This window comes from Lepisosteus platostomus, chromosome 3, assembly GCF_059453375.1.
Source record: "Lepisosteus platostomus isolate fLepPlt1 chromosome 3, fLepPlt1.hap1, whole genome shotgun sequence".
NCBI classification, from domain to species: domain Eukaryota; kingdom Metazoa; phylum Chordata; class Actinopteri; order Semionotiformes; family Lepisosteidae; genus Lepisosteus; species Lepisosteus platostomus.
In genome coordinates, this window is record NC_142613.1 from 70,379,167 (window position 1) to 70,394,152 (window position 14,986).

A 14,986-nucleotide genomic window follows, 5' to 3' on the forward strand; every position below is an offset into this window, starting at 1 on the left:
CCTAGAGAGATTCTGAAAAAAAAAAACATTTTAGATTGTACTACAAATCCACCTGTCCTAAACCCTAAAATCCTGCGCTGAGCTTAAAAATTGTCTCAGTAGTGTGTGAATGCTAACCCTAACCCCACGTTTGGGTGTCAACTGAGCACGATCTTTACCGTGACCTTCTCTGGGCATCAGATTTTGACATGCTCCCCAAACCAAAAAGTATGAGTGGCAAACAATCAAGACCATTGAGTACAAAACATTTTCTTCTTAAATTTTTAAGCCATCGCTTTCTAGATCTTCCTTTGCTCACCTTTGGGATTAATAGCAGCCATATCACCCTGCAACTCACAACTGGCAACCCACTGAAACTAAGCAGGTGTGAGCCTGGTCAGTACCTGGATGGGAGACCTCCTGGGAAAAACTAAGGTTGCTGCTGGAAGAGGTGTTAGTGGGGCCAGCAGGGGGTGCTCACCCCGTGGTTCATGTGGGTCCTAATGCCTCAGTATAGTGACGGGGACACTATACTGTAAATAAGCGCCGTCCTTCGGATGAGATGTAAAACCGAGGTCCTGACTCTCTGTGGTCATTAAAAATCCCAGGGCGTTTCTCGAAAAGAGTAGGGGTGTAACCCTGGCGTCCTGGCCAAATTTCCCATTGGCCCTTACCAATCATGGCCTCCTAATAATCCCCATCTATGAATTGGCTTCATTACTCTGCTCTCCTCCCCACTGAGAGCTGATGTGTGGTGAGCGTTCTGGCGCACTATGGCTGCTGTCGCATCATCCAGGTGGGGCTGCACATTAGTGGTGGTGGAGGGGAGTCCCCATTACCTGTAAAAGTGCTTTGAGTGGAGTGTCCAGAAAAGCGCTATATAAGTGTAAGCAATTATTAAAACATAATTAAAATGCCATGAGCCATTTTCTACTGATTTCAGTTCTGCTGAAGCCCTTTTTATGTCCTTTAATAAGTCTTTCCTTCATAATGTGCAGTCCTGAAACATAGCCCTAAATCTTTATTTTGGACTGCACGTTTCAAAATTTACTTCAATGTACACTGGGCTGTGGTCCCAGCTCTCTAATGGCCCTTTCACCAGAGTTTTCCTTTTTGTACTATCTGGTCTACACTCAGGTGGGGTCCTGCATATTTAGTTAGATATCCATGTGATTTGTAGGTTGTTTATCTAATCTCAGCTAACACTCAACAGTAAAACAACTAACTTTTTAGCACTTTTTAAAATGTTTAAGTGCCACAGTACTTTCATCAAACTGAATGTGAAGACTGAAACAAAAAAAAACATTCAAATTGAAAATGTAGCACTCAGTAAGAAAGCTGTTAAAATGAAAGGGACTGTGTTATTTAGCTTAGTCATATACTGTATGTATATAAACCTTGGTGTTGCCTTTGATCCACCAAACAAAACTGATTCAAAGATTGTATCATGTGTAGGGTGATCAAATAATAAAAAAAAGCTAAATAATTGATGAGACCAGTTGCATTATTTATAAATATTCTGGAAAGGATGGAGAAACATCATTTGAGGGCTTATTGAAGCAAATAAAAGAAATAGCACAATTAGTGTGGGTTCCACTGTTCATATCACTCACAGAATTCTGACAACAAACTGACAGTATCCTTAAACACTAAAAGGTCTTCAAACCCTACATTTCATCAGAGATGAACAACCCAAGGCCAGGGGGAAATTTAGCTGGGACGCAGGGGTTACACCCCTACTCCTTTCGAGAAACACCCTGGTATTTTTAATGACCACAGAGAGTCAGGACCTCGGTTTTACGTCTCATCCGACGCCTTTTTACAGTATAGTGTCCCCGTCACCGGGTAAGCGCCCCCACCTGACCCCCCACTAACACCTCTTCCAGCAGCAACCTTAGTTTTTCCCAGAAGGTCTCTCTCCCATCCAGGTACTGACCAGGCTCACACCTGCTGAGCTTCACTGTGTTGCCAGTTCATATTTTTCTGGTTGAAGCATCAGTCACAACAGAAATACTTTACCCTGACTCTTGCTCCTGTTGCTTTTAACTTCTTCTGTTTCAAGATGTGCCAGCATATCGGAGATTATTCTTTTGGTGTTAGCACAGTAAACCTTCTCATCGCATAATTTTTAAATCAGTGTCTATTGACCCAAAAGCTCTGATTGTTTTTTACTACATGGTAGGCACAAGTACTTTCAGCAGTGGTTCTGTTAAGATCCCTCTCTCCAGGTTCTGCCTTACAGAAGAACTGATTATCGCCACTGCTTTTCAATTGAAGGCACAACCTGTCCTTTTTTGTTTGTAATTGATTCTTAATATAAGACTTGTAGCCCTGAACTGATTCTTAATATCAGACTTGGTGCCCACAATGTGTTGATTTATAAAACCTTCACACATCACAGTTGTTTTCCTATCTGACTCAGAAATAGAAATTCCCTTTGTAACACACTGTTAAAAGTGCATTCATTATTAAGTGTTTTACTTTTTTTTTTGCTGTTCCGACAGTTGGGATCTAATTCATATGCTGGAGACATCCTGGCCTACAAGTTTCTTAATTAAAATTCACCATATTGCATAAAATTGTCAAATAATTATGTTCAACAAAAAGCCATGACTTTGTATTTATGTTTGTCAATTGCTTTACATGTGTCAATTTCCTGAGTACCCAAATGTTTTTTTGTTATACATTGCCAGTTACACAAGATAAAGTAACAGTATGCATATTCCTGATTAGCAGTCTTAAATAAAGGAGGAGACTACGGGGGCTCTTTAAAAATTTTGAGAAAACTGCTGAGATACAAAACTCAAGCGTTTCCAATGAGATCAGTCAACCATGGCTGTAACCAAACATTAATATACTGTATCCTGTAGGAGCTGCTGTCCACTGGATGAGATGAGATCTGAAGACTCCATCTATACTTGAATATTTAATAAATGCAGAGTGTAAGGAAATAGAAAAGTTTATATATCCAAGAAAAGTCTGTATTCATTTAAACTTTTATATTCTATAAATGGTCTCTAGATTCTGTTTGAAGTGGTGACATCTTCTGTGACATGCCAGATTCAGTTACGGGTTGCTGAATCTTTCTGTTGCCTGTATATTAACCTTTTATGGCCTGTCCCATAAAAATTCCCACCAGTATAAAAAGTCTATAAACTCTGAATCTGAGCTTCTGGCTTGGCAGGACTACAAAATATGTCTTCCAAAAGAGCCAGATGTGATATGTGTGCTTGTAAAACAATTTAATCTAGGCTACATTCAAGGTGACCACTCTGTTTCAATTTGCCTGAATGAAAAAAAAACATGCTTTTTTTAGTATCAACAAACATAAAAAAATATTTATTGAACATGAGTCATTGTAGCTGAATCATTATTCTATGTAAGTATCTCATTTGTTATTCTTGGGAAACGTATAAAATCAATATGTTTTGTAAATAAAACACACACATTAAGAGGGAACTTTTAGGCAGGTCATATTCTAAAGCGGATGTTAGCCACAACACCAATATTTTTATGCACAGTGTCATGGACTCTTTAATGAACACGTCACATAAGCAAGAAATCTTCACAGAACAGTATCCTCGGTCACCGTGCCGGGGCAATGGATGGGACATTCTGGCACAGAGAGAAGAGCGCCACCTTCTGGTCCAGAAACACATACCGCTTATAGCAGCTACTAGGTTTTCCTTAGAGGTCCTGGCTAGGCCCAGCCCTACATACAGTACAGTAGCTTCTGAGATCTGAAGAGATTATGCTACAAGCTGCTAAAGCTTATATACAGTATAATGTAATGTGTTACACTCGTTTGTGTGACCATGAGAAATACCTCCCTGAGGGAGCAACAGTCGAGACTGAACAGATTCTTGTAATTGTGTAACACATACTGTACTTCCGAGCATTGTTACACTGAGCCCGTGCAGTAAGTAGCCTGCAGTGCATTGTACTGCTCCATGTTGGAGTTTTAAAAGCAGCGAGCATATACGAATACACACAGTACCCGCATGCATGTGTTTAGTATTCACTTCCTAGTATTCGTGTTTCTCGCGTCGTTTTATCAAAGAAAACAGCAAAGACGAAAACGACAAACAGCAATGCATTTTCGGACGACTGTCCTAAGCATGGACCGTCTTAGTATTCCCCCCACTTGCGAGAGGAAAAGCGCTCTTCGGCTGCTGGTCGCGCCGTCCTTCACTTCCGCACAAGAAGATGAAGAAGCGGCGGTAGCGGCGGCGATGCCCTTCTGGAGCGCAGGACACGGAGACGTCCCCACGCACGGCACGCTCCGTGTTTACACTCCCACGAAAGGAGGAGACTGGCGCACAGCGTCGGTTTGCAAGCCAGGCACGACAGCTGAAAGGGGAGGAGGAGGAGTGGAAGGGGGGAGAGAAAGTGATACAGAGAGGGGCTGTATGGTATAAAGGAGGAAACCGCAGCTTTCAACATTTCCTTCTATAGCGGAATGTTTTCTCGAAGGAGCCATGGAGACGTCAAGAAATCTTCACAGAAAGTTCTGGACCCAAAGAAGGATGTGTTGACCCGACTCAAGCACCTTCGGTCACTGCTAGGTAAGAGGACAGCTCCATCTGGGATCACCCGTCCACAGTCAGCGGTGCATCCCCCCGTGTTTGTCCTCTGTGCTCGTTTGGGGATAACACAAATTGATATAGCCGCTCCTATTTGTCTGTTCACCGAAGAGGATTTTGGTGTTTTGTTACGCTGCTAAACAACGTCTGCATTCGGACTTCTGTTGTGCTGAACGTACTGAATTGTTTAAGCGAGTAAAAAAAAAAAACACAACGGAGGTTTTTTTTCTGTAATACAATGCCTGCTTTGTACTTCCTTACTGTGCGAATTTCGCGGCTGTTGTTGCCGATTTACCTGAGTCGAGCCGGTGCCGCAGGTTTGACGTTAGGATTAAGCTAACCTTGTCATCCGTGACAGCCGCACCAGCACGCAGCTCATTCAATGGGGAAACTCACTGGATCCCAGTGGTGCCGCAATACAGGAATTCAGTGCAATTCAATTTTCCCCTCACGGCGAGTTTATTGTACGCGAGCAAGCCAATAAAACGTCAATTGGCATGTTTAAATGTGATCAAGGTCTTCCCTCTGAATTCACCCACTTAGCAGTAACAACGGAAAAATAAGCCACCTTCGTTAAAACGAGAGCAGGCAGGAGCGTTGGGTATTTATTGTGACATTGGTACAGCACTGCCTTGTGCTCAGCAGAAAAGGGTGAGAGGGGAAAGTAGTTTCATGATTGCTAAACATTGTCGTCCTGAATCTTGCACAAGATTTGTGTTATTTTATTTTGTCGATATTGACTTTTCTTAGGTGCCATTTAGCTTTAAAAATACAAATACATGTACAAAAATGTGCATAACTCTCTATACTACAGAGCAGTGCGCTTCGGGTTAGGAATACATACAGTATATACCTGCCTCGTAAGAGGTCATTTTGCCGACTTTTGTCAGGATGTCTTCGGATACATTTTTAAAAAGCAGAAAATAAAGTTGTTTTTCAGTTGGTTCTCACCGTCCTGCTTTTCTCCTGTATTCTTGTAAGGAGTTTAGCTGGGAGCCTTTTTGATAAGCTCCCACTGTGTTGTCAAAGAGGGGTGGGTGTTGATATCTCGAGTTCCTGAATCTTGAACTTCCTTTGTGGAAGGTAGTTAAATAAACTGCTGTCTGGAGCTCAAAGGTGCCTGTTTAGCAGTAGAATGTCATATTAAGCATGTGCTGTCTGAAAAATTACTGTAAAATAATGATATACTGTATATGCTACGTCTCATAGCTTTTCCAGGAGGAAATTCTAAGCAATAGCAATGTTTTAAAATTATGCTGGAGGTGCTTTGATTTGACCTAATTTGTATAGTACAGACAATACTTCAGACTGTCTGAATAATTGCACTTCACAACACCATTAAAATATGACAACAATGGGCTAGATTTTACTTTATAATAGAAATACATTGTACATTTGCTGTAGTTTCACCTACAAATAGTGCCTGTTACCATTAAATAGTGCACTTTGATTTTGTTTTTTGAAACAAAACATGCAATTATTAGTGAAGCACTTTCCAAACAAACTTTAACTTGTTTATTTATGGATTGAATTATAATGTATGTTCTTTCAAATTTTCTATATAGTGAAACCACCAGGTTTGTGTTTTTCCATGTGATTTGCCACAGTTTGGGAAGCATATTCCTAATTTAACCTCTCTGGTGAAACCTGATCATTGTTTAATTTTCTTGTAGGAGACAGAGCACTGAAGACTGGCAGTTAATTTAATTTTCTTTGATTTTTAGCTTCAGCCCAGACTATTTCTTAATTGCATGAAGTCAGGGGAATGCAGTGAGGTTCAAAATCTGAGGAGGTCAGTCTGTCTGTAGCTATCCACACTAGATTCCTGCTTACTGGGGCTCTTGGTGGTACTGTGAGGTACATCGGCCTTAGACATTTTTCACTGCTCAGCTGCTAGCTCCCTGTGTAAATACTACCAGTGTGTTAAGTTAGGGTTGCCAGCTTGGTACTGCTGGCAGACAAACATCCATTATCTTGCGTGTAGGACTCACTAAATTGGCTGTATAGTGGAATGTTACAGTATGACTTGAATTGCACTCAAGTGGACAGGAGTTGATATGTAACATCTTCTGTATATGAACCATATTTGCCCCTGTTTTATTTCAGTACAGAATGAAGTACATGCTCAAATGCTAGTATTTTACAATAGGTAACCTTTTCTGTTGTGATACTGTATCCTGTAACCTTTCACCCTGATCTGTAGTGCGTCAGTGCGCTTTGGAAGGGAAAGTTTGAAATAGCAGAACATCCTAAATGAAAGTACATTGTAAAACTTACAGAATTCATTGTTAGTAGTTACAGTAGTTTGCTTTATTTCTTAACACCCTCAAACAGCTATTTATTGTCCGGCACAAAGGAATGTAGGAGAGCTCTCTTTTATTTGTGCATGATCCTAAGTGACTCCTTAGCTTTTTTTAATCAGGTAGTATGTTTTGATAACCCCTGACATCTAAACGTTTTCTTCTGCTCATGTGGCATTGAAAGTGATGGCCAGTAATGCAATTATTTCCATGTTCACTGTTTGTCCCCTTCTTTAATGTTGTAAATGGGTGTTTCACTTCTGTAAAAAAAAAACTGCAGTTTCATAAACAATAGATTTTCCCCACTTTTAGTTCCCTGTGCAGTGTACAGGAAAGCAGAGTGAGTGATGATGCTTCAGGGAGATTTTGATGGGTCCTACAGTACGCAAGTAATATTTTAGTCAACTACCTTTAAAATTCATTGGAGCTGACATGGTGTGCAGTGATAAACTGTGCTAACAGATCTGTAATGAGCATTTTATGAAGACCAAAAATATGTAAAGTAGGAAAAGTATGTTTTCTTTCATAGTTGTGTTGCTTTACTGCTTTGTGGCTTATACTCTTCCGCTGACTGGATGGTTCACTACTGTTCACTACAAACTGGGGGGAAAGGAGGAGATTTCATGGAAATTGACAAACTTCTGAGGGATAAAGATAAGGTCCACCCAGGAGACTGTGAGTGTTTCACGCTCAGCAGCGAATCAAGAACACCAGGTCACAATTGGACAGTAAACGGGCATTCATTTAGAAAGGAAAAAAACAAGTTATTTACTCAGAGTTGTTTGTGTATGGAAAAGGTTTCCGAACCAGGTGGTTGAGAAGCAAACTCTCACCCTCCTCATGTTGGCACCCTTTCTTGCGTTATGTAGAAAAAATTGACAGGCTTGTGACAAAGGCAATAACAGCAATATAAATTATATGAAGAGATCTCATGTTTTGCTTTCTGATTCAGATTGGAAACTTTAATGTCACGTGACTAGTATACGTGTATTGTGAATGGTTCTAGAGTACCATATGTAAAAGCAGCCCTGAATTTGTTTCGTTAACATAATACAAGTAGGGAACCCTATTGATTTTACTGTCCACCATGGGCATGCACCTTTTTTAAGTTCTGTACCCAATTTGAAATGTACCGAATGAAGTGGCAGGTGATGTATTATGAAGATTTGCAGTTCAAAATGTGCTATTCTATAGGAAATTGTTTAATTTGGCTCTTGTTGGTGTTGAAGAATGATGTTTGCTTTGTGGTTCCATTAAAAGAAAAAATGGGGGCAAATGTATAAAGAATGAGTTAGCTGTATTAAAATCCTGTTAATTGGTGAAATTTTGTTTTTGTGCTTTCGGTATATGTGATAACTAAATGCGTTGACTGACATTTTTTAGACGGCATTCAAATAAAGTGCAGTCAAATAAAAAAATACATGCTATAGCAAAGCATCCTTGTTAATAATTACCTTCCAACCAAAAAAATGTACAGGACTATGGATTTACACTACAATATGTAACAGAGAGGATTTACTGTAATTACTGAGTTTGGAGTACTTTTACTCCAGATTGCTTTTCCATTTGAAACAATGACTTCCTATGAGAAAGATATGTCTTGATGGTCTGTAATTAAACACACATTGGAAATGTCCACTTTTTTATGCAAAAATCATGGAAATACAGTGTCAACTACTGATGGAGTTGATGTGAGATGGGGAAAAATTGAAAACGTTCTGCATGTCTGTTGTGCTTTGTTTGGGAGCGGCTGCAGATTTTGATGTCGTGCGTGGCTGGGCAGGCCTTCGATCTCTGCATAGGCCTCTTTGTCACCTGAATATATCATAGTGACTGAATTGGTTCAGTTGGTCAGGTTTTTTCATTCTTTTCCTTCCCATGCAGTCAGGAATAAAAGAAGCGATTCCATGTTAAAATACACCTCCAACTTTAATTTTAGTTAATAAAAGAATTTATTTTATTTGCAAAACACTTAAAATGAGGTGGAGCTCAGTTGCATCTACTGTGCCTACTGTTTGAAAGGAGCAAGAACACACAGCTGTAAGGTGTAGTGCAAGCTAATCTAACCTGTCTGGTAAGTCAAAGTCAAAACCTAGTGTAAATAAATATGTATCATGTGATGTACTTAAGCTTCTGTAAAAAACGCCTATAGTAGTTTGTGTGAGCTTCATAAAGCACTCTCCACAGGCAAGTGGTCCATTGTGGGCTTTTGAGACTGTTAAATCTGCAGTTGTTAAAACAGTGGAACACGTAAAACATTACATTTATCAAAATCCATAAAACACATTTAATTTTGCCTTGGTTGTTAGTTTTGGAGGATATTATTTTAATTCTACTGAACCAAAAGCTGCTGATTTTAAATATTGTAAGCAAGAGAAATCTGTTTTTGTTTTTAAAAACTACACATAGATCATTATAAGATTGATGTCTGAATCAGTGCCTGGAGTAGGTGTTAAATGTTGAAACATCATTGTTGCAGGTTCCTCAGCTTATTTGAATGTAGGCATAGCACCGAGGATGTTTTAAAACCTATGTCTAGTAATAACACATCTAGATGGTCATCCTAGACTAAGACTTTCCTGGCTCAGTTTTAAAATTTGAATATTTAATGCTGGACATTGTAGATACAGTATGGTTCAGGCTGTTTCAGAATTCTCTGTTGTGCTTTATACAACTGAAAAGCCTTTCCTAGCCTGCTTTAGTTGGTTATAATCATAGTGACTAGAACTAGGGATTTGTGTCATTTTGTGCTTATCAAAATGATGTTTAATACAGTGGATTTCTGCAAGTGCAGTTCCAGTAAACTATCCAAGCTGTTACTTCCTTACTCATATAGTTTTATTTCTTTTCTTGAAAACATCTTTTTGCGCTTTGTAAAATAAGTACTAGACTTGTACAGTTGGACAGTTTGGATATACAGTATTCACAGTCCAAAACCAAACAAGCAGTCAACCAAGCAAACAGGAAACAGCACCAACTTTACATTCTGAGGTGAGTTTTGTAACATCTGGAAGTCATTTATTACACCTAGTTCGCCAGCACCTCACCATCACTTTCCCTTTAAACCTATCTTTCTGTTTTTGGTTCTGTTTCTCAATGGTGAATTGAAAGCGATCCATCCATCCATTTTCTAACCTCGCTATCGAATTCGGGGTCACTGGCCAGGGTCCTGGCAAGCAACGGGCGCAAGGCAGGGTACACCCTGGATGGGACACCAGTCCACCGCAGGGCACACACAGACACACACACTCCCACCAGGGCCAGTTTTTCCAGGAGCCAATTAACCTGCCAGCATGACATTGGACTGTAGGAGGAAACCGGTAGCACCCAGAGGAACTTGCAGTATAACTCAAATGGGAAAGGAGGCTTTTAAAATTTGTTAGATACAATCTGACATTTCAGCATTTTGGTTTTCATTAATGGAACCCATTAATGGAAATGAGAAAATGTCTCCTGCTGAGTTGGATAGCTTCCATTTGTATTTTCATTTTTCCATGGACTGATTTGGTTGCAGACCAAGTCGTACATCTTCATAACCCCTCCAAGGGCTGTGAAGAACACCAATACTTTGGCCTCATTCTGCTGCTCTGTATTATGCAAAAGTGGAGAAGAGCACCTGTTTGGTGAGCTCTGTGTGGTACTTTAGTCTCAACAAAGTGTATTCCAAGAGCTGTGTTAGAGCATCTCCAGAAATCCAAAATCCTTGGATACCGAGCTCCACTCAATATGTTCGGGTGACTTTTTTGGGGCCAGTCACAGTGATGAAGTTATTTTGGTCTAAACTTGGTCAAAAATATGACAACTAAAATTTCAGGGGGGTTTAAAAACCTTTTGGCAGGATTGGAATCAAAGGTATGTGGCCTTTGTAAATGACCCAAATCAAACATTTGGAAGGCTCTTACAGCAGAAATAACATTTTTATACCCTCTCCCCCATGTGAACTCAGTAGGCCCGAAAACCCTTTCTCTAGCAAAACTCTGATGGTCAGGCAGCAGAATGCCCCTCGTCTGATTTGAGAAATCTATTTAAATGTAAGGTAAATCTAGTTTTAGTGTTAACATCTTAAATCTATTTATTTGATAATTTTTGGCTTACTCCAGAATAAAAATGATGCCAAAAATGCCATGCCTATCTGTGGGAAAACATAACATAATTAATCTGTCTTTGCTTCTTGAAAACAGTGAGACTATAGTCAGGTTAATCTTGGCTGAAAAAAAACCTGAAATCCTTACCAAAACCAGACACCATAACTGATATCACCAAGAAACATATTGAGTTTACTGTTCAAATCAATGAACTGGCAAAGTGCTCTCTCTGCCCTGAAGGCGCCCATTTCATGGTCATTTTCCAATTTGTTTTCTGCTTCATCTGCAAGTTTCTTTGTTGATCGTGAAGCTTTAAAGCATTTTCCTAATTCTTCTTCTTTCAGACAAGCTCCTGTCTTCCCTTAGGGGTGCTTTAGGATGGTATATGTTAATCCTAGAAAGAAAAAGTATGCTTTTCCATGTAGTGGTTTATTTAAATGAATTTATGTTTTAGATCAGCGTTTTCAAGACACCATGAGTCAATATTTTAAGAAACAGGTGTATGATATGTAATGTGTGTACACGTATATATGTCTGTATATACGTCTTCTGCAGTTGTTTTAATTCGGTAATTATAGAAATAATTAACAAAAGTGGTAAATACTGAAAGTAAAGGAATTTTTAGACATGCTTGATATTTTGAATTGTATTGTATATTTTTAAAGCTAAGTTTCCACATGAAAGACATGTGCTTTGGTTTCTTCTCATAATTCAGAAGCATATTGGCAGGTTAATTGGCTTTTGGGAAAGTGGGCCCTGGTGTCAGTGTGTGCATGTCTGTGTTGGTATCTGTGTGTGCGCCATGATAGACTGGCGTCCTGTCCAGGGTGTATCCTGCCTTGTGCCTGTTGCATGCTGGGATAGGCTTCTGCTCCCCTGTGATTCTGTATTGGATGAATTGGTTAGAAGATGGCTGGATGGATGTAGAGAGTAACATATGGTGCAATGATAGTGTGGTGGTTAGTGCTGCTCTTTAGAGTTATTGGTTCCTACGTTTGATTGTAGCCTAGAGCGTGTTCTGTGTGGAGTTTGCATGGTCTTCCCAGGTTTGTTCTGGTTACCTCCCTTCTCCCAGAGATGTGCTGGTTAGGATAAGTGGAGTCTCTGAATTACCCCTGTGGGCTTGTGTGTGTGCCCTGTGGTAGTCTGGCACCATCTCCAGGGTTTCGTCCCACCTACTGCCCTGTACTTCAGGAAATTGGATGTGGGAGGTTGTGAACCTTAACAGGAATGAACAGGTTTCAGATGATGGATAGAAAGATGAGTAATATAGCGCTTACGCTTACTTCAGTCTGTTCTGCCTCTAGAGCTGCCCTTGTTTTTATTAGGTCAGGAACATTGCAAAAGCCAGGGTGTATTTTAAGATTACAGGTTAGGTAACAATTGACAGTTTTAAGGATCGAAAACCTTGAGGGTTTCGTAAGAATGCCAGATTTCTTTGTTATTCATTATGTAATGTGGAGTCTGCGCTCCACACCTCCAGATTAGATTTCAAAGGAGAGCACGGCAGAAAATATATTCTGTGCAATATATACCATTGTGTGTCTGATGATATTTATACTGTACATGCAGTTTCATTTAAATGGTTTGCAAGAAGAATTTGTTTGTGTAATTAGAAACTGTCACAAGCAACCTTAAAACTGTTGAAAAGCTGGCTATCAGATGTTCCGGGTGGAAGTCTTTTTAATGAGTGCATTTTGCATTAACACGAGTAGGAGCTAGACTGACATTCACATGCTCATTGCAGTGTGTGTGGAAACCCTATGAACAGCAGTCTTTGGTCTGTGAGCAGCGAAAAAGGCAGGCAGCTCAGTTAAAATCCAAATACTGTGCAGCTCCTGACAAAATGATAAAACTTAAGACTTTGTCGAAATGTTTAACCATCCACTTAGTATGGATTATTGTACCTAGTACATTCGGACACAAATTTAGGTGGGGCATTTGGCGCCCAAATGTTTTTTTTACTTAGGACCTTCTTTTTTGACATTATTTAAATCTGTATTTACTGATTTCTGACTGATGCTTTCCCTTTTTTGATGGAATTATTTAGAAAAAACTCACAAAGGAAATGAAATCCAAAAGCTCAAGCACACTAAACATTATGGTCTATCTAGAAGTGTAAAATATAGAGTTACCTGTATGTCTGGAAACGTACTTAAATGTTAGATCCGGAGTTTGAGAGATGTTAGATACAGCAACGGAACTTGAATATACTGTAAATACAATGCTAAATTTTACATTAAGTGATTTTTATATTTTATTTTTATATTCTCTCTACATCTCCATGTTTATATTTCAGCTGAAGTTGCAGCTCATAGTTTACTTCCATACTACTTACAGTACCTTTAAAATGATCATATAAGGACATTTATTCATACCTGTATGTTGTAGTAACACTGGACAGTACATGTGGTTGTGAACCATATATTTCAAATATAAATGTATTATATGCAAAAGAAAATGAGATAAATGCAAAAGATCCAGGAGATTAAGTTCAAATTATATTGACTGATTAGCAAATAAATAATAAGTTTAACTGTGAATTTATTTCCTTATTCATTTCATTAATTGATTAATCTTTATATGTAAACATCTTATTTTGCCTCTTCCGTTGCAGGCAGTTTCCCTTTTTAAGATTTGTATATGATTGAATGAAGCATTTTATTTTCTGATTTCCCTTTTTTTCCATTGTCAATTACTTTTTTGTTGTCTGTCTGTACAGATAATCCATATTTTCGTATGATTAACGTAGTGTCTGGTTGTTCAGTTCTTCTGATTTGACTGAATTTTATCTTGTTTTCAGTATCCTATCTGCTCCTAATGCAGTACCTTGGTTTCTGTACATTGGCTGGCTTTTCTAATAGTGCTGATAGTGGTTGTTAATTGGCTTACATCTTTATTGAGGTCAAATGGAATATATGCTCATGCTTTTATATTAGTCATGTTTGTAAGAAGTGGCTTGGAAGAACTGTTTTCTTATCAAGGCAATGATAGAGAGTTCTTCTGTAAGTGAGGTCGATCCTGTAGGCCTATTGCTTCAAGTGGAATTACTTTCCTTTGAGTTTGTCTCAGTAGGCTGGAGCTGACTTTTTGACATAGCAGATTTGTGTACTTCCTTGTTGACTTGCTTAAAGAGTAAGGAACTGTTGGCAGGACACAGAGAGGCACGCATTATTTACCGTAACAGTTTACTCAATGTATGGTTTAATACATAGGCCGAGATGTAAGACCTGCTAACAGAGCTACTACTAGCTACTACTAGACCTCCTGTCAGATGTCACTAGTGGTATCACTGTGTGGTACTGCAATACTATAACGCATGACAGAGATGCACTACAAAGGGTTCTGGCAATGGCACAGAGGATTATAAGATGTGATTTACTATCACATCCTCGTGGCCACAAACTGTTCTCCCTCCTGCACTTATTATAAGTGGTACTGCACTATTAAAGCACAGAATGCTAGACTTAAGAATACCTTCTACCCTACTGCAGTGCACATCCTTAACGGCTAACTGCAATGCCCCAGACTCCATATACATCGGCACTATGCACTTTTTTGCATGGACTACCATGTTTTTTTTTCACTACTACGTGTTTATTGTTCTCCACAACATTTTTATTGTTCCTGTTGTTAATATTTATTATGTTTGTAATGTACTGTCTACATTGTGTGGTGTTGTACTCTGTATGTCTCAAGAGATCAGTGTGAATAAGAATTCTGTTATACTGTACATATGGCAATAAACTCCTCTGTAAGGAAAAGGGTTTGAGGTGTAATGCTTTGTGATGATCAGGCAGCAAAAACGCTTTCTAATAACAGTTTAGCCGCTGTCAGAAATAAAGATTTATCGTATTTTGTATTAAATGCTTTCATTTACATGTGAAGAGCATTATTGTCTATGTGCAAAATATTATTTTTTATTCTTTGTATTCAAATTGGTAGAGGATGAAGTGAGGAATGAGTTGTTTGTGAAATTCTTTCAGTGTTTGTACTCTGTAATGTAAAGAGGAGAAGGAAAATAAAATTCTAATCACAA

General features: G+C 39.0%; 1 protein-coding gene across 10 annotated transcripts in view; it reads left to right on the top strand.

The window, feature by feature from the left end:
• The first annotated feature begins 4,014 nt into the window (after positions 1–4,014).
• The window catches only part of ralgapa2 (Ral GTPase activating protein catalytic subunit alpha 2), a 198,778-nt gene continuing 187,806 nt past the window's right edge, over positions 4,015–14,986 (top strand). For 3 of the 10 annotated variants that reach the window (XM_088626646.1, XM_088626647.1, XM_088626651.1), the window contains exon 1: positions 4,022–4,544. In XM_088626646.1, the coding sequence (XP_088482772.1) occupies positions 4,439–4,544 (106 nt within the window). In that variant the 5' untranslated portion in view covers positions 4,022–4,438. Of the gene's footprint in view, positions 4,545–14,986 lie in introns of all 10 variants that reach the window. The other 7 variants (XM_088626653.1, XM_088626654.1, XM_088626652.1 and 4 more) reach the window with 5 other exon arrangements.